Consider the following 26,644-nt stretch of genomic DNA (forward strand, 5'->3'; position numbering starts at 1 on the left):
CTAATAGTGTTATATTTCAAGTTAAAATGGTTAGTAAGCCACTTGCCTGTAACCTTTTACTAGAAGTAAGGTATTTGCATCAAGGATTGGATGTTGTTTTAGAATGGATCATAGGTTGGAATGAGGGAGATGGAGAAGGATGACAGTTGTGTGCCTTCATTTGTCAGTGCCTTTGATAGTATGGAAATTTGTTCCTCCCTTATTCAGGATGCTTTTTGCAGTGAATATTTAGGTCATCAGGTACAGTGTTTAGGCAAGTGACTTTTCAAGTATGCTTTCAAATATGTTATATCTGTCCTTTGAGGAGTTAAAAGTTATTTTTCCATTTTCTCGGTGAGAAGTAGGTGTCAGTTTTGTATCTCATCAGGAAATGTTTCCTTGAACATAAAAACAGCACTTCATTTGTGAGTGGATCTTATTATTGGAGATTTTTATCTGACTTTTGACAGACATTTACATTTTCATAAGATCATTGGTTCAAGAACTGAAAAGACTTTAGAAGAGTATATATTATAATTCCTTCATTTTACAGGTGAAGCAACTGAGTCTTAGAGAGGTCATGTGATGTGTCAGAAGTCACACAGGTATAAATGGTAGCTTTCCTACTTCTGTATTGATATCTCTGAGAATTCAGAACACCTCATGTACTTAAAACTGTACCAGATTCCTATAGCATGATTCTCTACTTGATGTGAGGCCTACCATAGGAGAGGGTCAGTGTATACCTGAAACCTAACTTAACTTTGTTTCTGTTTTCAGGGACCTCTGTAACTTTGAATACCACCCCCAAGCACACTTAGGTATCCTCTTATTTTTTCCTTCCCTTTGTTTCCTTAAGCTTAGTCTCCATTATAAGGGTCAGATTTCTTTCCAAAAAGATATATTCTTCCCTAATATTATACTTCCCTGTAGTTAGGCAGAGAAGACAGTAAGAATATGGTGTTGATCTGTTGTCTCATTTAATATATTTCTCATTGAAAATCCAACTGTGTGCCCAAAAGAACCTCAGGTCCATGTAATCCTGTTCCTCCTCTAAGACTTTCTCCTCAGTATAAAAAGCTGACATATTTGTTACCTAGTGATCCTTATCCTGTTCTTATTCACTGTCACATTTTATGCTTTAAGTTTAGTAAAAAACAGCTCCTCATCTTTTTCCTCCTTTCTGGTGATCTCATCAGCTTTCAGAGGCTCAATGCGGGTGCTTCCCAGATTTATATATTCATCCCTACTTGCTGTCCTGAGCTATAGTCCCTCCCTCATCACCAGATCCCTTTTGGACATCTCAAATTAGATGTCCCACATGTATTTCAAACTTAGTCTATACGAAATAGAACTCATTATCTTTCTTCTCCCCATACCTTCATCTCCACCGTCTGGGCTTGTGACTTTGATGTCATCATCAATTCTTATTTTCACCCCATGTGCCTGCTCTGCTGCCAGATCTTGTGGCTTCTACCTTCACAACATCTCCTCTATGTCCCCTTCTCTCTACTCACACAGAACCTTAGATTAGGCCCTTGTCACCTCTCACCTGGACCGTTGTTGTAGTCTTCTAATTGGTAACCTTTCCTCAAATTTCCCTTTTCTAATTCCTCCTTTACTTAAAGTGACTTTTTCTAAAGCATAGGCTATCAGGTGGCCTTCTTGGTCCTTGAGTGTGGCCTTTTGACTGAGTCCAAGTTTTACAGAACAAATTCTATTATTAAGGGGACTTGTTCTGTGAAGTTTGGATTCAGTCAAATGTGGCCTCGAGGCCGCAGGTTCCCCACACCTGTTATATCATCCCACTGCTCACTGAGCTCCAGTAACTCCCCTTACCTCTTGGATCAAATATCTTCTTAATTTTCTTCTGACTTTTACAGTTTCTATACCTTACTCTCCTCTGTGTATTCTACAGTCTGGCCATGCTAGCCTACTGGCTATTCTTCCTTCATGATACTCCACTCTGTCTTTGTTCCTTTCTGTATTGCCTCTAGAATAAACGACAGACTTATTCCTCTTGACAGTTAAAGTCTTTCACAGCGTAGTTGTATCTGACTTTGCCAGACTTATTTCATACTTCTTCACTTTGTACAATATACATTCCAGGGCAAACTGACCTATGAGTGTTCTTTTTAAACTCAGTCTCTTCATCACTGACTCTGGTCATAGGCTATCTCCTACTCATGGAATACTCTTCCCTTCCCACCTCAGCCTCTTAACTTTCTTGGCTTTCTTCAAGACTCAGCCTAAATCCCACATGCTTTCCTCTGAGATTATCTTCTACCTACTCTGTATCTCAGTCATACATGTATTTTAGGAATATCATATTGATGGCTGGGTATGAGAGATGAATTGGAGGAGGGAGAGACTTGAGGCAAAGAGACCAACAGAAGGATGTAGCCTTCAGGAAAGCAGGAGAATAGGTCTTCTGCTGAGAGACAGTGTGAAGGAAGTGACATGGCATAGGATTGAAGAGAGAAGAGGAAGTTTGGAACAATTGCTGTGGGGAGTTTGATGGAGAGTCAATTAGGGAAAGATAAAAGGAGTGTCTTGCTGCAGTGGGGACTAAGTGGAGATCTTTTTTGAACTATACAAGTGATTTCACTGGTTAGGGCATTCTCAATGAGGAAGCTCCCTTTATCAATGTAGATTAGTGCCTGCTTTGCAATTTACAGTCCTAGAGAGTTGCCAGCTGAGATTAGATAATCTAAATTCACAATGAACTCAACATGTTTGTGTAGCTTCTTACGTTGATATTGATGGGGAATGCTGTTGTTTATGAATAGGAATAGAGGCAATTGGTGGGGATCATCAGGTTTGGATTTTGGCATCTTGGCTTGGAAGGTCATGTTAGGAATATTAGGGCTGGGGTAAATGAAGTGAAGATGAGGAAGCAGGAAATAGTATTGGAGGAAGAAGGTTTTTGATTTGGCAATCTATGACTGAATTACTGGGATTAGGAGTTGAGAGGGGAGTGTTTGCAAGCATTACGATGGGGAAGTATGGAAGAAGGGAGATTTTAAGGGGCATCTGAGTTATTAAACACCTGGTAATTGAGACCCAAGGATCTTGACTCATCTTCCATTTAGCATCAATTTCTTTGTGTTTTCCCAAGATAGCGGGAAGTGATTAAAGCATAGTCAGAATGTACTTAAACAGGGGTGTTCTTGATGAATGAATGAGAAAGGATTAGAAAAGCTTTCACGAATGGTATTCTTTAGTAGACCACATCTCTGTGGTCATAGAATTAACTGAAAGGTAAAGATTTTACTGTTTACTGTTTGTTGGTCTTGAAAAAGTATTTGATTAGGTAGAAAAAATTATTGCCTAAGATTGTCTTCCAAAGTAATATCACCCATTCAATTTAAATCATATAAGATTCCTTGAAAGATGAAACAATGAAAAACTTTGACAACCTCTGGTTAATATTAAGTGAGATGTAAAATACAGAGGCGTATATTTGCTAAAGGTTTGTCATCATCCTGGAAGATGTTCATCACAGAATACAAATTGGAGAGGAGTTCCTTTTAGGGAGTCAGGTCCTCCAGTGTTTCTTTTTGTTAATTATATCATGTTCAAGCCCTGGAACATTTAAAAATCTCCTCGGTGAGAACTGTGAACAATCAGGAGAGTTTCTTCAAAGCATACACCCAAGAAAAACTTCAGTGAATGGAGACTCCTTGTCATCCAGACAATGTTATGCATTTGAATAGACATCCTGTAGAGCTGGTTTATCAATACCTGTATATTGAACAGGCACTTTGAATGGATAGAGAACTTTGTCTCCCAGAAGTGACTTAGAAGAGGAGAGCTGCCCAGATTGCCTTTGGGAATTTGAGCAGTGCTTCCGATAATGCTGATCTTCTTCCTGAAACCAAGGCTCATCCTTTTTCTTCCAATCATGCTGAATGACTGAATCACAGGATACCCCATTGAAGAATGACATTTTGGGGTTATTCAAAGAGCAGTCGAGAGTGATAGAGTTGTTTGAACATGTTATTAATGAAGAAATACACAGAAGAAGTTGTATAAAGGATGTCTTCAGTGGAGCCTGATACTATGGGTGTCCACCTTCTCAGTCATCTACCTCTTATAAATGAGCTCATGCTACACTGTATGGCAGGATTTTGTCTGAAGACTGCATGGAGGTTATCTCTAGATCCAGACAATCTCACTGCTGTTTACCTGAGTCTTTTGAAAAAGCTATAATGGAAGAGCTATTTTACTTTATTCAACACTTTTTCCATAGAGATTTTATCTGTTCCTTTCTAAAGTCTACCACTTTGCTTCACAATGTCCAGGAACAGTTAAGTGAAACCCAACAGTATCACACCCCCTTTTTTTTTCACTTCAGATTTTCTGGACCCTTAAGGTCCAGAAGTCACAGTTTTTCTTTTCCCATTTCCTTAATTTTCTAACCCCTTTTCTTAATAGGGATCTCCCAACATATTAAGGCATTTACCCCCAAACCTCTAAACCAACTTGACCACAACATAGGACTGAGATTCATAGTCAAGTGATCAGGTTAACTCCTTGTGCCCTAATACCCTCAAAATGAATATAGGTACAGAACTTCTAAGTCTATTACGATGTCTCTGCTGAGGTCTCAGAAAAAGAAGCCTGAACTAGGTAAGGAAATTGCTTATAGCAGATCTTTTTGAGGGGCCTCATGTAGAAGTTAGGACTATGGTGAGAATGAAGGACTCTCAGGACAAAGTGAGGTATGGTTTATTGTATTTACTATCTGTATGACTTTAAACAAGTCACTTAACCTACCTGAGTTTTAGTTCCCTCCTCTGTAAAATGAGTAGAGCTGGCTTCTGAGGCCATAATTTCACAGCCCTTTCTAGTAGTCAGCAGTGGGGAGCCTGTGGCCTCGAGGCCACATGTAGCCTTCTAGGTCCTTGGGTGTGGTCTTTCAACTGAGTCTAGGTTTTACAGAACAAATCTTTTTATTAAGGGGATTTGTTCTGTGAAGTTTGGATTCAGTCAGAGGGCCGCACTTGAGGACCTACAGGGCCACATGTGGCCTTGCGGCCCCAGGTTCCCTCTCCTCTGTTAGATGTATGGTCTTATGACCATGTGATCTCCTAGCTGCTCCTCCTGTTGCTATGGATATCTCATATAGTGTCTGGATGTGAAAATGGGAATTGGAAGAAGAATCCGGATGAGCAGGATATGTGGGTTTTCTTACTCATCCATTGGAATGAGGGAACTCCTAGCCAACTACTACACCTATTCCCATTAGCTGACTATTCACTTACTCATTTTCTTAATTATTTATTAAGTAGCAGCTGTTGGAGGAAATATAAAAGGTAATTAAAACAATTGACTTCATAGAGCTTACAGTAGAGTGGAGGGATACAATACAAATGATATATTAGTTATAAAATAACTATACAGTAACTTAATGTAAAATGCAGGATAAAAATGTGAGTACAAAGCACTGTAAAAGCCCTGAGGATTGAAAGATATTTTCTTACTGGGTGGCAGGAAGGGAATCAAGAAGGGCTTCTTGGAGGAGCTAGCATTTGTTCTGGACTTTGAAAGGGGAGAGTAAGATTTCAGAAAGTGGAATTAGTGGACAGTAAGGAATGGTGTTAGTGAAGTCTAAGAGGCTTTGGACATGGGAGAAGTGATTTAAAGATGTAGCATTCCCAGAATGAGGACAATAATTTTCCAGGACATAAGAAGTAGATGGGGGCATTGAGAAGCATCTAATGGTGAGGGAAGTTAGAAGGATGGGGAATGGGAGTGATGGGATATTCCATAGAATATTCCTTCAGATTCCCTGGCCCTCTAGAGATAAGTAGGAGTCGTTAGAGTAGTTAGAGAAACATTAGGAATATTTTGCTTCTCATATCACTTCTTCATGATACTAGATCTGCTGGTAATAATTTGAAACAATGAGTCTGGAATATTTTCTGAAAACAGGACAAGAACTAGATGGACTATTCTTTGGGGTGGGTAGTAGATTCTTATTTATGTTAACATAAGAATATATGAAGTGCCATATGGCATATATTCCAGTGGTTTCCCTCAGCCCCAATTTATTTTGTGTCTCATTGTGATATCAGGCATGTTTTTTTGGCAGAGCACGATTAAGTAGTCACTCTGTATTTTATCAACCCCAGATGATTTTATAACTTTTGCAGTGTTTTGCCTTGTTGTTCTCCAAAAAAGATTCAGCCAGTCATATGGCTGACTGAGAATCCTCTCATGTAGTAACATCCCCATCTACTGGAACAATGGGATATTGCTACTAAGACTTAAAAAAAATCTAATGCTATCTTTGGTTTTACATTACTTACTTTCCCCATCATATTCCTCATTCTACCCACTCTGAGAGAGTTATCCCTTATAATAAAGACTTGTTAAAAAGAGAAAGAAAGTAAAATTCAGTGAAACTAAACAACATGTAGAAAAAGGCTGACATATGCCGAGTTCCATACACATGGTCCTGTACCCTTTAGAGAAGCAGGAGAGGTGTCTTCTCATATCTTTTGACCCTAGTTTGTTCACTAATTTCACAGCATTCCATTTTTATTTTTTTGTTCTTTCTATTTATATTGTTTGTCATTGTGTTGTTTGCCTTGTTGCTCTTCAAAAAAAATTCAATCAATCATACTGTGTTTTCCTGGTCCTCCTTACTTTACTTTGTGGAGCACATTTATATAAATATTTCCAGGCTTCTCTGTATTCATTATAGCAGAGTAATATTTCATTACATTATTCTTATGTTATTCTTACAGCACAATAATATTCCATTATATTAATCTACAGTTTGTTCAGCCATTCCCCAATCAATGGGCATCAACTTTATGTCCAGTTCTTTACAACCTCAAAAGTATTGCTGTTAATTTTTTGGTGTATATGGGTACTTCCTTTTTTGCTGTTGATCTTCTTGGCATATATTTCTAGCAGTGGAACCTTTGAATATGGCATTTTAGTCATTCTTTTTACATAGTTTGAAATTGCATTATGAAATATTTATGTTATTGGTACAAATATATGTTATTGGTGGTTTGCTGCCAATTTAGTAGTTCACTATACCAAAAATTCATTATTATGCCTGCCTTTCTACATTCCCTCCAGCATTGACTATGTCTTTCATCACCTTTGCTAATTTGCTGGATGTAAAGTGAAACTTCAGAATTTTTTTGATTTGGATTTCTTTTATTAGTGATTTGCCACCAAAGAGTTTTAAAGAAAGGTGATGTCTTTCTTTGGGTATCTACTGGCATAGACAATAGCTGAGAAAAACCATTGAAATCTTGTTTTGAAAATAGAAAAGGATGAAATTGAGAAATGCTTTAAAACTAGCTTTCCTGAGTAGAGAAGGTGAAGGTGGCTATTTTCCTTTTCCTAGAACAGTACTACATCTTTTCTTTCTAGACAGAGCCCAGTATAAAAACATAACATCCATCGTACTAACAATAATTTGAGGGTGGTGGTAACTTCTTCCAGTATATACTATGTAATTCATATAACTTCCATTTTCAAATCACTCAAAATTCGCTTGCTCCTCTGCTTTAATGTAACTGGTAGCACTCCATTTGTCTGACGTTGTTGGACAACAAAATATTTCATATAAGTGAATTTCCTGTGTTACTGAATTTTATTGCCAAACTTCATTTATTTTGATCATTTCAAAGGAAAATTTTCTAAAATGCATGCTTATACCTAAATCAAGGAGAGTATATAAACATAATTTAATTTCTTCATAGTAACTCACAGTCATTATTTATGCTTTCGTTGGTACAGATAGACCTTTCAACAATGCAGGTCACAGGTACCGTTTTTCAATAAATCACCATGGAGGATTTGACCAATTGGAGGCTGTCTTCTTGTTTCTTTAATTCTATTGGGATACCATTGTTCTAACTGCCCATTTTTTGTTTCTTATTTTCATGACATGATTGGTTCATATGGTCATAAATGTTCTTGATAATATTATTTATGCCACTTGTTGCATAAGAGTATAACATAGTAAACAAAATGATAGACTTAAATCTAGAAGTTACTTAATTGCTGTCCACAGACTAATTTCCAATTTTCCCAGTAGCTTTTGTTAAATAATAAGTCCTTACCCCCACAGGTAGGGTCTCTGGGTTTCTCACACTGTATCTATATCTATGTGTGTGTATATATGTATATGTATATGTGAATATGTATGTGTGTATGTGTGTGTGAATATGTGTGTGTATTAAAACATTTATTTACTTGTGAATGTGTGTGTTTCATTTCTGAATTGTAGTTTTTTTTTTTTAAACCAGTACCAAATAGTTTTGATGATTACTGCTTTGTAGTATAGTCTGAGATCTGTTAACTGCTAGGTCTTCCTCCTCACTTTTTAAAATTATTTCCCTTGAGATTTCTTGACTTTTTGTTTCTCAAGATTAATTTTTTGTTATTTTGTCTCTTTTTCTAAAGTTATCCTTTGGTAATTTATTGATATAAATAAGTATATTAATTTAGGTAATATCATTTTTCTTATATCTGCACATTATATTTTATTATGTTAACCCAACCATGAGCAATTAATATCCTTCCTTTCATTTCGGTATGCCTTTATTTCTATAAAATACACTTTTGACATCTCCTGTTTGTTCCTTTGAAGATGGACTCTGAAATATTTTAAACATTCTGTAGTTATTTTAGATGGAATTTCTCTATTTCTTCTTGATGAATTTTGTTGGTAACATGCAGAAAGGCTGATGATTTGTGTAGGTTAATTTTATATCTTGCTATTTTGTTGAAGGTATTATTTCAATTAATTTTTTAGTTGACTCTCTAGAGTTCTCTCAGTAGGCTATCATATCATCTGCAAAAAATGGATTATATTGTTTGCTCTATGCTTATTTCTTTAATTTATTTTTCTTGTTTTACTCCTATGGTTATCATTTCTATAAATTTCCAGGTTCCTTAAAGATAATCCAAACAAGAGTGTTGATAATGGATATCCTTGTTTTACCTCTGATCTTATCAGAAAGGTGTCTAGCATTTCTTCATGACATATAATCTTGGCTTTTGGTTTTAAATAGATTCCATTTATCATATTAAGGAAAAAGAAAAAAATAATCTTGGAACAAATACTATTGTGCTATTATTTTTTTCTTTTTAATGTTCTATGGGCACAGGTATGTAAAATAGCATTGCTTTTTGTAGTTAATTAAAGGTATTAGGGAATAAATAGTTAGTTAAAAGCATTAGGATATAAATATCCTCTGTGAGCTTGCAGAAAGCATCCTCAGTACAACCAAGGTAGCAGATGAGACAACAGGGATGGTGTGTAGCTCATTAAGTTCCTATGTGATTTTGATCTCCTCAGCCAAGTGATGATGGTGATGATAGCTAACGTTTTTTTTGGGGAGAGGAGTACCTCTTTTTTTTTGTTTGCTTCTTAAGTTTTTGTAGTAAAGTTTCTGAGTGATACTGAATTATTTTGTTCTTTGTGATGGTTTTGCCTCCTTGTAGTGTCTGAACCTTTAAACTTTTGCTTTCAGTTGCTGATTGAAGAAATCTAGAATTTCTGATATGCTCCTTTTTCCTGGATTCCTTTTACATCCGCACTTCCCCTTAACTGAACAGTATGGCATTCATGTTTTCTACTATGTATACTAGATATTAATGTGATCTTACAGTGTTTTTCCTCAAATCTTTAGTATCTCTCTCAAGTAGTATTTGCTGTGGTAGTAGTGTTAAATGCTTCTCCTTAGGGATTTTTCTTGATACCTCCACCTTTCCTCCTGTGTTCTCGTTATGTCAGTGACTGCCAATACATTATATAGGCACTAAACTATTTTTATGCTTTCTGGAAAATATTGTGGAATGCATTTATTCATGATGGTTATAGCAGATATCAGTCTTTTAAAATTATCATTTTGATATAATTGCTTTGCTAGTTGGGATTCATGCTGTTGGACTTAAAAAGTGCTTTTTGGAATTCTGTTCTAAACATCTCTATTACCTTTTCAAAGTCATTTGAGGCTTTGGTGCTGTTTTTGTTATCAGTATTGTTAATAGCTAAAATTTCTGGAGTTTTCATTAAGTAAAGCTTTTTTGGTGACTTTAAAATTTACCACTTTTTCTTTTTTAGATTTTACTGACTAATTGATTTAATCACTTATTTTATCTAATCTAGTAGGGATAAAGTTATTTTTTATGATTGCCCTGCCCTGATCAGCAGTATTTCAGTGTGTGTCTTGAAGTTAAAGATATTGTCAACAAAAAAGCAGTATGAAACCCCTGCCTTTATTTACTGAGATCTGTTTCCAATTTTGTTAGAAGATAGTATTGTCACAGAAAGTCAGTATTGTCAATGAAAGTATAGTTCATCTCATATTCACTTGTGGTTCGCCGACTTTAATGATCTGCACCATTGCATTGAAGTATTTCTAGCCAGTGTGCTATTGGTATTTGTATTTTATTCTGATGTATCTCATCTTTCTGTGGTACCAAGACACGAAGGAGTGCTGTTGGCTCTGCTGTCCCATGTGACAAATTGATCACTATGATGTTTTCAAGTAGTATCAACCTACTACCTGTCAACCTGTCTTTCTCAGATTTATAGGAACGGTTTCATCCCACTGGCTAGAATATAAGTTTTTCATCATTGGTATTGCTAGAACTTAATTGGCCAACATTCCAGTGTTGCTGCCAGGCCTTTTCAGCTGCCATATTGTCCTTAGGTCACGCTAGATACCCTTCCTGCCAGTGACATAGATGACATACTGGGATTTGAGGTTGGTATTCTTATTATAATCACTATCACTGCTGCTGCTAGTACACATTTTGCAGCCTGTTTAGATCTGTCATGCATCTTTCCATTGTCCATTGGGTTGTATGTAATTTTGACTCTTCATTGTTTTTGAGCTGCCACGATAATTTTACAGCCCTAACAACCTAAGTAACAACTGTCAAGTGCTTTGCTGACAACAAAGTGTATAAGTATCATAACTGTCACAATATAATGTTTTGAAAAAAGCAAAAACTTTATGAGAATTTTATACAGATATCTACTGCGTCTATCTCCACGTCCAAATGGTATCCTTTTAAAATTGACTGCTGAATGGATGGAACCATCATACCAGATTTCTTACTCAATTTGGTTTAATACACCTTTGTCAAGTGTGTACTGTGTGTAAGAAAGACACTGCCAGGAGCTAGGAGTGTAAAGGTGTAAACTGACAGAGGCCCTGCCCTCAAAGAATTTATGGACTGGCAGGAGATGAGACCTGGACACAGATAATTATAAGGCTTCAGTACTTTAAGGTTCTCTGATATAATTGGCATGTATGTCTTACTCCTGTGACACAGATCACACATGTGCCTCTCTATTAACTTAGAGAATTGCCCTGTCCCTAAAATTCCTTCTCTGTGGCCTTCCTGGTCATAAGCTTCTCCAGATGTAGATATCTTGGTCCTCAGATACAAGACATACCAGGCTATCACTAAAACAGATCTTCTATTTGAAGTATTTCTACTTAGAACTTGGGCTCTGCTAGTATCATATAGGATCACTTCCATGCTATGCATAGACATCAGTGGAGAAATTTAACGTAGTAAATGACTGTAATACAAATTTAGAAAAAGATTAAGTGAATGGAAGAATAGCCAGTGTTCTGAGAGATTAAAGGAGGGCAGACACAATTTTTGGAGAAATTATAGAAGGCACAGTGGATGAGATGGCATCTAAACTGCCCCCTTAAAAGAGATAATAATAGATATTAATAGATTAAAATTGGGAGATAGGAGAGTATATGCAAAGGCACTCAGATAGATAGAAGAAGGTAGGGTAAGATCAGAGAATAGCAAGTAGTCCAGTTTGGCAGGACTATAGAATGTGTAAAGGGGAATAATGTGAACTAAGGTTCGAAGCTGGTTTGAAGCAGGTTGTAAAGAGCCTTGAATGCCAAGCCAAGAAACTTGTATTTTATTAGAAAGGCAAATTAGAACCACAGGGTGGTGTTTTTTTTTTTGTTTATTTTGTTTCGTTTTTAGCAATAGTGATATAGTTAAATTTTTACATTAGAAAAGTTACTTTTATAATAGTGTAAAGGATGCCTTGGAAAGGTGAGAGGTTGAAGGCAGGGAGATTGGTTAGGAAGTGATTAGAATGGTTTGAACCAGGATTAAGATGGTGCTAATGGGGGGATGGAGCCAAGATGGCAGCTGGAAAGCAGGGACTTGCGTGAGCTCTGTAACGAGTCCCTCCAAAAACCTATAAAAAATGGCTCTGAACCAATTCTAGAACTGCAGAACCCACAAAACAGCAGAGGGAAGCAGGGCTCCAGCCCAGGACAGCCTGGATGGTCTCTGGGTGAGGGCTATCCCACACAGAGCTGGGAGCTGGGAGCTGGGAACGGAGTGGAGCAGAACCCAGCCTGAGCAGCATGGACCATCCAGACCAGAAGCCGGGCGGAGGGGGCCCTAGCGCCCTGAATCAGTGAGCTGCGGCAGTTACCAGACTCCTCAACCCACAAATACCAAAGACTGTGGAGAAGGTTAGGGGGAAAAGCTGGGGGAGTGGAAGGAGTTCCCAGTTTGGCTTTCAGCCCTGGGGGCAGCTTAGGTGGGGGCAGCTACAGCTGCTGCCGCTTCTGGCCCCAGGCCCACCTGGTGGGAGGAATTAAGTGGCAGATCAGAGCAGGAGTGCACAGCCTGCTGAAGATCTAAGCCCAGACCCGGTTGGGGGTTCTTGGGGAAGGAGGAGTGCTGGTGTGACAGAGCTGGCACCTCCCCCCCAAACGTGGAACATAGAACTCATTAGTCTACAAGCAGTCATACCCCACTGAAAAACTCAAGGGTCAAGTTACTTGGTTGGGAATATGGCCAGGCAGCGAAAATGCACCCAGATTCAGTCTCAGACTTTGGATTCTTTCTTTGGTGACAGAGAAGACCAAAACATACAGCCTAAAAAGACAACAAAGTCATAGAGCCTACACCAAAAGCCTCCAAGAAAAACATGAACTGGTCCCAGGCCATGGAAGAGCTCAAAAAGGATTTGGAAAAGAAAGTTAGAGAAGTAGAGGAAAAATTGGGAAGAGAAATGAGAAGGATGTGAGAAAACCATGAAAAACAAGTCGATGACTTGCTAAAGGAGACCCAAAAAAATATTGAAAAATACACTGAAGAAAACAACACCTTAAAAAATAGATTAACTCAAATGGCAAAAGAGCTCCAAAAAGCCAATGAGGAGAAGAATGCCTTGAAAGGCAGAATTAGCCAAATGGAAAAGGAGGTCCAAAAGACCACTGAAGAAAATACTACTTTAAAAATTAGATTGGAGCAAGTGGAAGCTAGTGACTTTATGAGAAATCAGGATATTATAAAACAGAACCAAAGGAATGAAAAAATGGAAGACAATGTGAAATATCTCCTTGGAAAAACCACTGACCTGGAAAATAGATCCAGGAGAGATAATTTAAAAATTATTGGACTACCTGAAAGCCATGATCAAAAAAAGAGCCTAGATATCATCTTTCAAGAAATAATCAAGGAGAACTGCCCTGGTATTCAAGAGCCACAAGGCAAAATAGAAATTGAAAGAATCCATCGATCGCCTCCTCAAATAGATCCCAAAAAGAAATCTCCTAGGAATATTGTTGCCAAATTCCAGAGCTCCCAGATCAAGGAGAAAATACTGCAAGCAGCCAGAAAGAAACAATGTGAGTACTGTGGAAACAAAATCAGAATAACCCAAGATCTGGCAGCTTCTACATTAAGAGATCGAAGGGCTTGGAATGCGGTATTTCGGAGGTCAATGGAGCTAGGATTAAAACCTAGAATCACCTACCCAGCAAAACTGAGTATCATGCTCCAAGGCAAAATATGGATTTTCAATAAAATAGAGGCCTTTCAAGCTTTCTCAGTGAAAAGACCAGAACTGAATAGAAAATTTGACTTTCCAACACAAGATTCAAGAGAAGCATGAAAAGGTAATCAAGAAACAGAAATTGCAAGGGACTTACTAAAGTTGAACTGTTTTGTTTACATTCCTACATGGAAAGATGACATGTATGATTCATGATACCTCAGTATTAGGGTAGCTGAAGGGAATATGCATATATGTGTATATATGTTTATGTATATATAGAAGTGAATGTGTATGTATGTATATATCTGTGTGTGTGTGTGTGTGTGTGTGTGTGTGTGTGTGTGTATAAAAGAGAGAGAGAGCAGAAACAGGGTGAGTTGAAGATGAAGGGAAGATATCTAAAAGAAATAAAATCAAATTAAGGGATGAGAGAGCAACATACTGAGAGAGGGAGATAGGGAGAGATAGAATGGGGTGGATTACCTCACATAAAGGTGGCAAGAGGAAGCAGTTCTGTGGGAGGAGGGGAGAGGGCAGGTGAGGGGGGAATGAGTGAACCTTGCTCTCATCAGATTTGGCCTGAGGAGGGAATACCATACATACTCAATTGGGTATCTTACCCCACAGGAAAGAAGAGGGAGGAAGATAAAAAAATAAAAGGGGGGGATGATGGAGGGGAGGGCAGATGGGGGTGGAGGTAATCAAAACAAACACTTTGGAAAGGGGACAGGGTCAAGGGAGAAAATTCAATAAAGCGGGATGGGTTGGGAAGGAGCAAAATATAGTTAGTCTTTCACAACGTGAGTATTGTGGAAAGGTTATACATAATGATACACATGTGGCCTATGTTGAATTGCTTGACTTCTTAGGGAGGGTGGGTGAGAAGGGAAGACAATTTGGAACTCAAAGTTTTAAAAACAGATGTTCAAAAACAAAAAAAAAAGTTTTTGCATGCAACTAGAAAATAAGATATGCAGGCAATGGGGCATAGAAATTTATCTTGCCCTACAAGAAAGGAAGGGAAAAGGGGATGGGGGGGGCGGGTGATAGAGGGGAGGGCTGACTGGGGAACAGGGCAACTAGAATATATGCCATCTTGGAGTGGGGGGGAGGGTAGAAATGGGGAGAAAATTTGTAATTCAAACTCTTGTGAAAATCAATGCTGAAAACTAAATATGTTAAATAAATTTAAATTTAAACTGTTCAAAATAAATAAATAAATAAAATGTAATTAGAAAAGTTTTAAAAAAAAGATAAAAAAAAAAGATGGTGCTAGTGGTAGTAGAAAAGAAGGGATGGGTACTTCAAAGATATAATCAGTGGGAGCATTGGTTCACCTCCTCCCTTTGTGCTCAGCATTTCTCCCTTTATCCTCTGCCACCTGGCCAGCTTCCACATCAGATGTGATGTTGCTCACTTCTCATCAGTGCATCTTCTCTGGGTAGTGTCCTGCTTCTTGTTCGATATCTCAGCTCTGTGGTCTCTGTATCTTTGGTATTAATAAGTACTAAGAACCAGCGAGGGTTGGACAGATACAGGTAAGGAAAGGACTAGAGCAAAGAGTTGTCCTACAGCTGCAGAAGGCCCAAGGGACAGCAGATCTTTTTACCGTCTTTAGAGAGAGATGAAGTTAGAGCTGGGGAAATTCTTAGAATCAAGAAATGTGAGAAGGGCCTGGGTCCACTTAAGGGTTTGGTGCTCAAGTTTTTCTTCTTCACCTCCCTACATTCTTGCTGTGTATGTTCTTGTTAATAAAGGCCTTTTTTTTTTCAGATAGATATTTAAGATGGTCAACCAAAAGAGAAAATTTTGGGACGATTCTGTCTCTTACCCCAGGTCTCTTTAGGATAATAAACTTGGAACAGTAGGAGAAGAAAAGACTATATGCCCTAACCTTAAGTTAAAATACACCAGTTATTGCTTGTGTGCTGTTATAAAATAGGAAAGGTGGGTAGGAGGAGAGAAGACAAAGGCATTAAAGGTGGAGCAGGATCAGGGAAGGTGGTGGTGTTTTAATTATTATTTTTTTGGAGGGAGGGGAAGGGAAGGCAATTGGGATTAAGTGACTTGCCCAAAGTCTCACAGATAGTAAGTGTCAAATACCTGAGGCTGGATTTGAACTGGGGTCCTCCTGACTCCAGGGCCTGTGCTGTATTCACTGGGCCACCTAGCTACCCCTAAGGTGGTGGTGTTTTAAAGGGCAGGAGTAGATATAGGATGTAAGTAGAGGACAAGAAACTAATTAGAACAAAGGAGCTGTTTTTCCCATTCTAACGTAGGAATGTTAGAATGATTTGTTAAAGCAAGAAAATAACTTCATTATAAGGAAATTGGTTGTTAAAATGAGAGTCTGTTTGCATATTTTTGTGGTTATTTCTCTGGGCTTTGAGGTTTTTGATGAGTAATCAAATCTCTCTTTCTTTCCCTCTCCTTTTTCCTCTCTCTTCCTTTCTCTCTTTAGATTCTCTCTGATCACTACCAGATGCAAGATGCATTGGAAAGATCTGATGAGATGATGGCTGTAGCAAAAGATCTGTTTGGTGATGCTCCTCGTAGGCGTGCAGGTAAGTTGTTCAGTTAAAGCATAAGAGACTTTCTTTTATTAGCAACAACACCACTATACTGTATGTTGAATACAGTACTTTTCCCTTACCAGCTGAACCTATAGGTCGAGCTGGCTAATGACTCTTTACACACATCTCTAACAGTTATCCTTTGGTCATTTAAGTTGCTTGTGTCTTTTAGGAATTTTATGGGTTGAACTAGATGATCTCTGAAGACCCTTTCAAGTCTGAAAGACTGAGATTCTGTGTTAGCTACAAGTAGCAGAGCTAATGGAAGACTAATATTAGGGTTCCAGAAACTTACTTATTTCAAGATATTTATAGGAACTGTATATTAGGTACTATGAGTGACCCATTTAACTTTCATTACAACTAATTATTATACTGAATTATAACATAATATAACAACTAATCATTAAAATTTAATCCAGAAGATAAAACATTTTGTCAGAATAAAACTTATCTTAAAATAAAAAACTTCCTTAAAATTCTCTCTTTAAAAGTACATTTAATGACTTGGGCAGTGTGGAATACTGTGTATGGAGAGTTGGTGTTGGAGTAAGGAAGGCATGGGACCAAGCACCTTAAACTCTCGGTGCCCCAGGCACTCTCAGACTTCAAGTTGGTAGAAGTTTATTTATCAGGAATTCTCTGTCCTAGGGAAATCACAGGTCTAGTCCTCTCCCGTCCCTCCCCTCCAAATAATGAAAACAGAAAAGGGACTCAGCCACTTTTGAGTATATTGAATTATCCTCTTCCATGTGGGGAGACACATAAATAACTGAAAATATAAGACTTATTCATTTTAATTTGGGACTCGGTATTTCCTGAAAGACTACATATAAATGGAAAGCTATCCTGTAGTAATACACAACAGTATTGAAATCAGTTGAATGAGTTAACTAAATAATTGTGACTTGCTTCTTTGTCTTCTGTAGGCTATCCCAATGTAACAATAGCTCCTGACTCTGAGATTGGTTCCTCCCCTGGCCCTATGGTGTCAAAAAGAGACCCTCTCACTGAGTCAATCCTTAACGAATCTGCTGTTGACCCTCAGGTAATGTCACCCTATTCTAACTCTTAACAGTATATTAAATGCTAGAATTAAATTTAAGCTTTGCAGTTGAAACTTAAACAGTTAAAGTAGCATCAAATTGTGAGATTGTTGTCATAGTAATGATTACTCAGTTGCTCTGTATGTTCTGTGTATAATATTTGGTATACTATGCTAGGAGAAAGTCACTATCAAGTAGTACGACTGATTCCAAGAACAATATGCAAATCAGTGTCATCTTTTTATGGTCACACGTCCTTACATTATTAGTACGTTTAAACCATAGTGGTTTTGAGAAATGAGGAATTTACTATATAGACAAATATTACTACATCCAGTTATTTGGAACCTAATTAATTGGAACCCCAAATTAACACGAACTTTTATGAAAGAGGCAAATCACAAGAAAAGCTTATACAAAAAGTAACACTTAAAATGTGTTCTGGGGGAAGATAAAGAAAACTTGCAAGGACTATCCTGGACACAGTAGATGTTCAGCCCAACCTTCTAAATATCTGCTGACCCTATAGTGACTGATGTCTTCTGGAACTAACAGTGGAAAGAGTTACTGGATGTGGAGTCAAAAGACCTTGTTTTGAGCCCTGGCCCTGAGGTTGGTTGTGTGATCTTGGGCAAGTTCACTTAACATCTCAGCTCCTGATTCCTCAACTATAGGATGGGAATAGTAATACTTAACCTCTCTGTCTTGCAGGGTTATTGTGAGGATCAAGTAAAATAATGTATTTAAACTACATGGTAAACTCTTAAGTAAAATATCATATAATTATGTTATCAAATCATAAATCACATTTAACATCCTACTTATTAAATTGGTTATGTGAACTAACATAATTTTTGAAGATTTTCAGCAGTGAGGGTCAGATCAAGGATTCTTTGACTGGAAAATGAAATTAACCAGACTTCCTTAACAATTTCATGTACCTTAACAATTCTGTGTCATTAAGATTTTACTCAATGTAGTATTTTATAAAACTATCTAGTAATGCATTCTACCTAGTAGTCAAGAATCCCTGCACCTACCTTTCACCCCTTTAGAATATAGCTGCAAATCTGGAATTAAATGGAGGGGGAAAACCTTAGGAAACAAAAGGGAAAAATCTTTATAGAAGAGAGTGGAAGATCCCTGTTTAGATATTATATAAAGTGGTACTGTAAACAGGAGTTTAGCTTAGTAGTTGAAGCTGTTAAAAGAAGGAAATTCTTTTAAAATATCTCTTGGCATTCTTATCACCAATTGATGAACTAATAATAATACATTCTTATTTATTAAAGAACCTTTGATAAGGACCTCTTCTAGGCAGCACTTTGACTACATTGAAATGCCTTTTGAAATAATAAAAGTTATTTCTCTTTAAAAGTATTCACCAATCTTAACTTCTTCATCTTCCTTTCTTCTAAATTCATTATTTCTCAGTGAGTAGTTTTTTTGCTTTGCTAAATATGTATAAATTTCACTATGATACAGTGATATACTTCATAGAAACTTGCATAAGGTAATTTTCAACTTAGACTTCTGCCCCCACTAAAAAAAATAACTGTCATAAGTCATTCTTACTTATAAAGTAATCTTAAGATATTAATGTTAAAGATGGCAAGATTTTCTGTTTAGGCCATTCAGTCAGTATAGGAAACTCTGCTGGTACATTTGTGCCATCTACAACTCATAAGCCTAAAACAGTTGCCTGAAACACCAAGAAGATAAGTGATTTGACTGTGCTCACATAGCTTGTATGTGTCAGAAGCAGGACTTGAACTCCCGTCTTCCTGACTCAAGTGCCAGCTATCTATGCATCACTCCATGCTACCTCTCAAGGACAGTGTTATGATTTTGGTACATTACTGGACCTAATGTAAACAAAGAAAATACAGTGGATCTCTCCATACCACCTAGCATAGAACAGTAGAATTTTGATGAGTGATGTTGACTGTTTTTTTATTTTAGAAAAATTTTTGAAAGTAACTAGCATATTGCAATTTGGCTAGACGTGAACTATTTTGAGTTAATATATTTGAAAACAGAATTCTGTTGATCTGTTATAGCTAAACTTTCACTTTGTACTATATATAGAATTATACTATATGCTATATGTAGCATATAAAATAGTATAACACATGTGTATTAACATTATATGTAATATGCATAGCATATATTAGACACACACGTGCACAGCATATATTAACAACTCACGTATATGGAGTTCAGAGTTCTAACAACCTCAGCCCTCAATGGCTTTGAACACCAAAGTGATAAACATTTCTAAGCTGCACAGATGTTATCACGAAACCATGGTACGAAAGACCATGTACCTTATTTCATTGGCAAGTCCCTTAAATCTCATTGAGAGCTTCTTTTTCTCTATTTTAGGTACAGGTTTTACAGTTTGGATTATTTGGTGTTTTTAGCACATATTGGATTAAAAATAAGGAATAGAAAGATTATGTTAACAAAAAGTGATAGTTGACAGCTAGGAAAGACATAAGAAAATCATATTAAACACAAAAACACCATGTTCTAGAGCTATTAGGGTAGCCTCCGAGGGTACTATTCAATTATAGTAGCGTAATTGATACTCATAATGACCCTTGTTCTTCTATAAAAGGTTGATTAAGTTTACTGCCTTCTGCTTAAGAAGACAGGAAAGTACAGAATACATGTTGAGAAGATTCCATCAAAATGTTTAGATAGTATCTTAGCATTTAAAAAGGATTGAATTTTACTTAATTAAAATTTTTTTTTATTTGAAACACCTTCCATGACAATGCTGGATAAATGTGATGTTATATATGCATTTATTTTTGCACAGAATCAAATTAAATTGAAGCTTTTGTGATTTTGAATTTATGCTGACAATGTTACTCCTAATCCAAAAGAGAATTAGTGTTATATGAAAACTGGGGGGGGGGTGGGGTGGGGGAAACTACTGTTTTCCTTCTGATCACTGGAAGCTTTGCCTAGTTTGACCCCAGTTCTCAAATTTGCAGACTAGGGAGCAGGCTCTCATTCACCTTTGGGTTTACATAGTAAAGAAAACAGTGTTGTTGTAGAAAAAGTCCTGCATGTTGGTTTAAATCCACATCTTCTACTTATTATCTGTGTGACCTTGAGGAAGTCACTTAACTTGTCTGGTCTTCAGTTTTGTCATCTTTAAAACCAGAAGTATAGACTAGGTAACTTATAATACCCCTACTAGCTCTAAATCTTTTGATCATGTACAGCAGTGTAAAAGAGCCTTGAGGTTGGAGTTCATAGTACCTAAATTCAAATCCTAATTCTGCTTCTTATTACTTATGTGACCTTGGGCAATTCATTTAAAATTTCTGAGCCTCAGTTTCCTTACCTGTAAAATAAGAATATTGAATTATGTAATCTTTGAGTTCCTTGCAGCTCTGTCTAGATCAGAGGTCAGTAAACTATGGCCCATACTTCTTGTTTCTTGAATCGCTCTGAGCTAAGAATGGCTTTTTTACATTTTTAAGTAAGATTTGTTATATTTAAAAAATGAAAAAAACATTCTTAGCATGTGGATTGTACAAAATCAGGCAGGCTGTAGCTTGCCCATCCCTGATCAAGATCAGTGATTCTGTGATCCCCAAAGGAGCAATAAGTCAAGACTTATCCCCCATGTAGTTTAGTAGCTCTGTAGTTGGAGCCTAAGGAAGGGGAGAATTGATCTAAATACATAATTTTTTATGATGTATTCTGAGGTAGGCTCTAAATGAAGTGGAAGAAGGAGAAGGTGAAGAAACTGCCAACAGCCAGTCAGAAGAAAGTGAAAATGAACTGGATGACTCTCTGAACTTTCCGTGTAATATGAGAACAGACAGGTAAGGGTATGTAAAAGAAGTCTCTGTGACTCTTTGCTTCTCAAAACTGTTTCATATATTTATTTAATGTATCTTCTAAGGACCATATTCCATTTTTGGAATTGGAATCCTTTACCAAAGAGTCAAACTTGGCCACTGACACTGAAAGCAATAGTTGTTTGGTTTTTTTCTTTTACAAGAATATTTTTTCTTACCCAAGGAATGCTTGCAGCTTAAGCTGAAATCCCCAGGTGGGAACACAGTGGAGAAGGCTATAAGCAGAATCTGTCTTTAGACTCTTATAGTAGGAGGAAGGATAGCTCACTGCTGTGGAGAAGCTGTTCCTTGACCATTGCAGAGTGCTTAGCTCTCCAAAATCATTCCTGCTAATCACTGTGGGAGATTGGCTAGATTCCCTGTGTCTTCCGTGGGGCAGTATGTTGAACCCTGTCATGGGACCAGCAGCCAACACCTCCAAAACCAGGGTTGTCTAGTAGATACCTTAAATTCCACATGTCCAAAACAGAACTCATTATCTTTCTCCCTAAATAGCCCCCCACCATTACCCCCAACCTTCCCAGTTACTTCTTAGAGGGAAATACTATCCTCCCAGGCCCTTAGGTTTGCAACCTGGGAATCATCTTGGATTCTTCACTATTTCTCACCCCCACACTATAGCCAAGGCCTGTCAATTTTACCTTTTCAACATCTCTTGAATATGCCCCTTTCTCTCCTCTGACACTGCCGCCACTCTAGTGCAGGCCCTTTTCATCTCATGCCTGGATCATTGCAAGAGCCTACTGGTGCGTCTGCCTGCCTCAAGTCTCTCCCCACTCTCATCTGTCTTCCATTCAGCCATCAAAGTGATTTTCCCAAAGCACAAGTCTGACCATGTTGTCTTCCTACTCAGTAAACTTCGGTGGTTTCCTTTTGCTTTTAAGATTAAATGCAAAATCCTGCTTGGCATTCAAAACTCTTCATAATCTAGCCCCCTCCTACCTTTCTAGTCTTCTTATGCCTTACTCCTTAACACATATTCTTTGAGCCAGTGACACTGACTTCCTGGCTGTTCCATGAATAAGACACACCATCTCTTGGCTCCAGGCATTCTCTGTGGCTGTCCCTCATGCCTGCAACACTTTTCCTCCTCTGTTCTGACTACTGATATTTCTGGCTTCCTTTAAGTCCCACCTAAGATCCCACTTTCTATAGGAAGCCTTTCCTCACCCCTCTTAATTCTGGTGCCTTCCCCCTGTTGATTGTTTCCTATTTTTCCTTGCTTTGTATATATTTTTTTCATGTTGTCTCCCCCTTTAGATTGTAAGTTCCTTGAGGGCAGTGACTTTTTTATCTCGTTTTGTATCCCCAGTTCTTAGCACGCCTGACACATAGTAGGCATTCAATAAATGTTTACTGATTGCTGTAATCAAAATTGGCCATGTTATTTCCATGTTATTTGCCTCTATTCCTTGTTAAGAAATTATCTTTTCATAGTTGTGAAAGGTGTATGATTTGCTTCTCTTCTACTTTTTTGTTGTGATCTTTAACACTCAAGTTATATTTCCTTTTGGGATTTCCTATGGAATGTGATAATGAAGTTTTCACTCCGTTTTAATTCTACAGTGTTGGCTTTAGCCTTAGTGTTCTTCTTTCAAATGTGGCTTTCTCTGCCTGAGAACACTTGAGCATCCTTTAACATAGTTCTCGGAGTTAATTCTGAAGGACTCCTTATAGGCAAGAACACCTATAAATGAGTCTGTCTGATACTGCAGACTTTGGGATCAAGATCTAGGATGGACACACCTTGTATGGAGTTCTGCTATGTAAGAAGTTCATATTGTGATTCTTGAATAATAAGCAGGTTGTGCAATAGTGTTGATTATTTAAAACCTGCTTTCTGTAGTTGTCAGTATCATTCTGTCTAATCATTTTTGCTACTGGAAGTGAAAAAATGTGTTTTCTATTTGGATCAGGAGACAATCTGGTATAATGGGCTGGAAATCAGGAGACATGGGTTCAAATCCTTGCTTGAACTATCTAATTGATTTTTAAGCCAGTGAGTTGCTGAGCTTCAATATCTTATTTATACAGTAAGGGAATTGTAGTAGATAATCCATAAGGTGTTTTGAAATGTTGCTATTGCATGATTCTAAAAGTTCCTCTAGACTTAGTGAAATTGAACAGTTTTAACAGTCAGAATCGTTGATGTTTTATTGCTACTTAAACCATAACTATTTACGTATGTGTAATTGGTCTGAAGGCTTCTTCAGCGCCTAAATGAAGAGAATTCTGAATTCATTTCTAAGTTATGTACAAGTTTGCGGCAGAAAACTGCTACATCACAAACAATGACTCCACCAGCGACTCCGACAGTTGCTACTCCATCTTTGGAACATAGAGGTTAGTTCCAATAATACATTTCTTACTGTTCTTAACAACTCATATTTACATAGTACTTTAAGCTTTATACATTATTTTCTTCACAACAATCCTGTGAGGAGGTATTATATCAGTACTACAGGTTAGAAAACAGTTCTGAACAGAGAAATTAAATGGCTTGCCCAGGGCTACAGATAAGCATCAGAATTGGGAATTGAATTTAGGTCTCCTGGCCCTAAATCCATCACTCTCCACTGTCCTATGATCCATCAAGGAAGGGGGCAACTACTGTGTAGTGTTCTTTATAGAACCAGGGCCATTATGAAAGGAGTATCTATTGATTTTTGGCTGTATTAGGCAGAGTGTGATACTGATATTTTTGTTAATTTAAATAACTTTGTATTTTGTTCACATGAGGTGAAGTTGTTTCCTTTCAACAGCTTTGAATGCTACTCAAGCAGTCAAGAGGATCCAGTCAAGGCTGTTACCTGAGGAACCTGCCCAGAATGTAGACTCAAATTATGTTGTGGGACAAGTACTGAATCCTAACTCAAGAAAACAAAAACAGCAGTTAGCCAAAGGTTTGGTTTCTTTGTTTATAAAGATGGATTATATGTTTAATTCCATAGAATTGTTTTGGTGCTGAATAGAATTTTCTTTCTTTCATATGGTCAGATACCAAGCTAAAATAGAAGGTTATTGAATGATTCCAGGAAATTTCTTCTTCTATACCACACAGTTCTGTAGAGAACTAATTCTATTTTATTTAGAGTAGGTGCCATAGTAGGCTCTCCCTAAATTATAAAAAGCAAAATTATATAAAATGTTATTCTATTTGATCTTATTCTCATGTTTTATTGATGTATTTGTTTTAAGATTATAACATTTACCGATTGCCCCCGCTCCATGTGAAATCTTTTGAGGTCTCTTGTAAAAAAGCAAAACAGTTAATATAGTGACCTCATCTGAAAATGTATACAGCATTCCACATCAGTAGCACTCCCCAGCCCTCTATATTTAAATTGTTTTTTAACAAAATCTGTTTTCCTCCCTCCCACTCCTTACTCCATTGGTAAAGAAAGAAAACAAATTTCGCGTGACAAATATGCATAGTTAGGCAAAACAAATTCTCTCATTGGCCGTATTCAAAACTATAAATGTCTTATTTTGTGCCCTAAATCCCTATTATCTTTCTGTCAGGAGGTGGATAATATATTTAATCATTGGTTCTCTGGAATCTCGGATGGCCATTGTATTGATTATAATTCTTATAGTTTTCAAAGTTATTTGTCTTTATAGTATTGTATACATTTTCTCTTGATTTTGCTTGTTTTATTCTTGAACAGTTTAAGTGTTCAAAAGTATTCATTTTTACAGTATACATGTTATAGTATAAATTGTTCTGGTTCTGCATACTTCACTCTGCATCAGTTTGTATCATTCTTTCTGTGTTTCTTTGAGATCATCTGTTTGTTTATTTCTTATAGCATAGTAGTATTCTGTCACATTCATATACCACAGGTTATTCAGCCATTCCTCAGTGGTTGGGCATATCTTTAGTTTCTAGTTTTTTGCCACCACAAAAAAAAGACTACTATAAATAATTTTCTATGTGTGGGGCCCTTTCATTTTTCTTTGATTTTTTTTGGGGGTGGGGGGTGGGGTATAAGCCTAGCAGTGGTATGTCTGGGTCAAAGGACATATATTATTTAATAATCTTTTGTGTATAATTCCAAATTGTTTTCCTGAATGGTTGTAACCCACAGGTCCACCAATAATGCATCATCAATGTGCCTGTTTTCCTGCAGCCTTCAACATTGTCATTTTCCTTTTTTGTCATCTTTGCCAATTTGATAGATATGAGGTAGAATCAAAATTGCTTTGAGTTTTTCTAATTAGTAGTGATATGTATCATTTTTTTCACGTGGCTATAGATAACCTGAGTTTCTTCTCCTGAAAACTGCTTGTTCTTATCTTTAGATCATTTATCAATTGGAGAATGGCTCTTATTATAAATCTGAATCAGTTCTGCGCACGCGCGTGTGTGTGTATATGTGTGTATCAGTAGGTTTTTCTAGTAGGTTTTTGGATGCATCTTTGCCTGGATTTTGATTAAAAGATGCTGCTTTCTTACTCTTAGTGAAGAAGAAACCAGATTTACCTGTTCCTTCCAAGGTGAAGAAAAATGTTTCTTTCAACAATGTAACCACCTCAGATTTACCAAGTGCTGATGGCTCCAGCCTGGATACCTTGAAACACATGATACATGAAGTGGAACATGAAATGGAAGAATATGAACGATGGACAGGGCGAGAAGTCAAGGGATGGAAAAACAATCAGGGTCTGACTGGTTTTACTTTGTCCCTAGTGAGCTCCCTCTGTCGGCTAGTGCGCTACCTTAAGGAGGTAAGAGAAAGTACAGACCTCAGTGGTTGTTTTAATTTCTACTTCACTTTGTTGTAAACCTAAAAGTAGTTTGAAGCACCAAACTAAGCACAATAAACACTTGACTATATAAGTTAACAATAAATATAAAAGGGTTCTGTACTTTAGATATTATCTGCAATAAACTTTTAGCTTCAGGTAGACGTTCATTGGGTACTAAGTGAAAGTCAACATGATAAGGAAATCCATACTAGTTTTAATTTGAGCCTAAACAAAATGTAAGTAGGATCAAAACATATGCCAGACCCAAATACAAGTAATATCTAACATATATGTCATTTTGGATTATTTTACATTGCTTCTATTAGTTCATAGCTGAGAACTGAGCATAGATGAAATGAAATTGAATTATTTTGCTCCTCTTTCATGATTGTGATGAAGGTACAAAAAATTCACTGTACAACTAACTCAGTCCCTTGTCACCATTTTAGAAATTACAAGACTACACATTTTAGCACCATATTGCCTTTTGCATTTTTATGCATATTTCCATCTTCTTTAAGTTCAGGTATTAGCTTGCCTGTGAACTATCTCTATTGCAATTAGATAATTCTTTTATTTTACACTGATAGGTGG

At 37.1% G+C, this 26,644-nt stretch overlaps 1 protein-coding gene across 1 annotated transcript in view; it reads left to right on the top strand.

Moving 5' to 3' along the window:
- The window catches only part of SPICE1 (spindle and centriole associated protein 1), a 69,641-nt gene that overhangs the window by 15,892 nt on the left and 27,105 nt on the right, over positions 1 to 26,644 (top strand). The window contains exons 5-10 of the mRNA XM_036746277.1: positions 16,263 to 16,365; positions 17,304 to 17,422; positions 21,150 to 21,265; positions 23,505 to 23,644; positions 24,064 to 24,204; positions 25,764 to 26,029. Of these exons, the coding sequence (XP_036602172.1) occupies positions 16,263 to 16,365; positions 17,304 to 17,422; positions 21,150 to 21,265; positions 23,505 to 23,644; positions 24,064 to 24,204; positions 25,764 to 26,029 (885 nt within the window). The remainder of the gene's footprint in view (positions 1 to 16,262; positions 16,366 to 17,303; positions 17,423 to 21,149; positions 21,266 to 23,504; positions 23,645 to 24,063; positions 24,205 to 25,763; positions 26,030 to 26,644) is intronic.

This window comes from Trichosurus vulpecula, chromosome 2 (genome assembly GCF_011100635.1).
Source record: "Trichosurus vulpecula isolate mTriVul1 chromosome 2, mTriVul1.pri, whole genome shotgun sequence".
NCBI lineage: Eukaryota > Metazoa > Chordata > Mammalia > Diprotodontia > Phalangeridae > Trichosurus > Trichosurus vulpecula.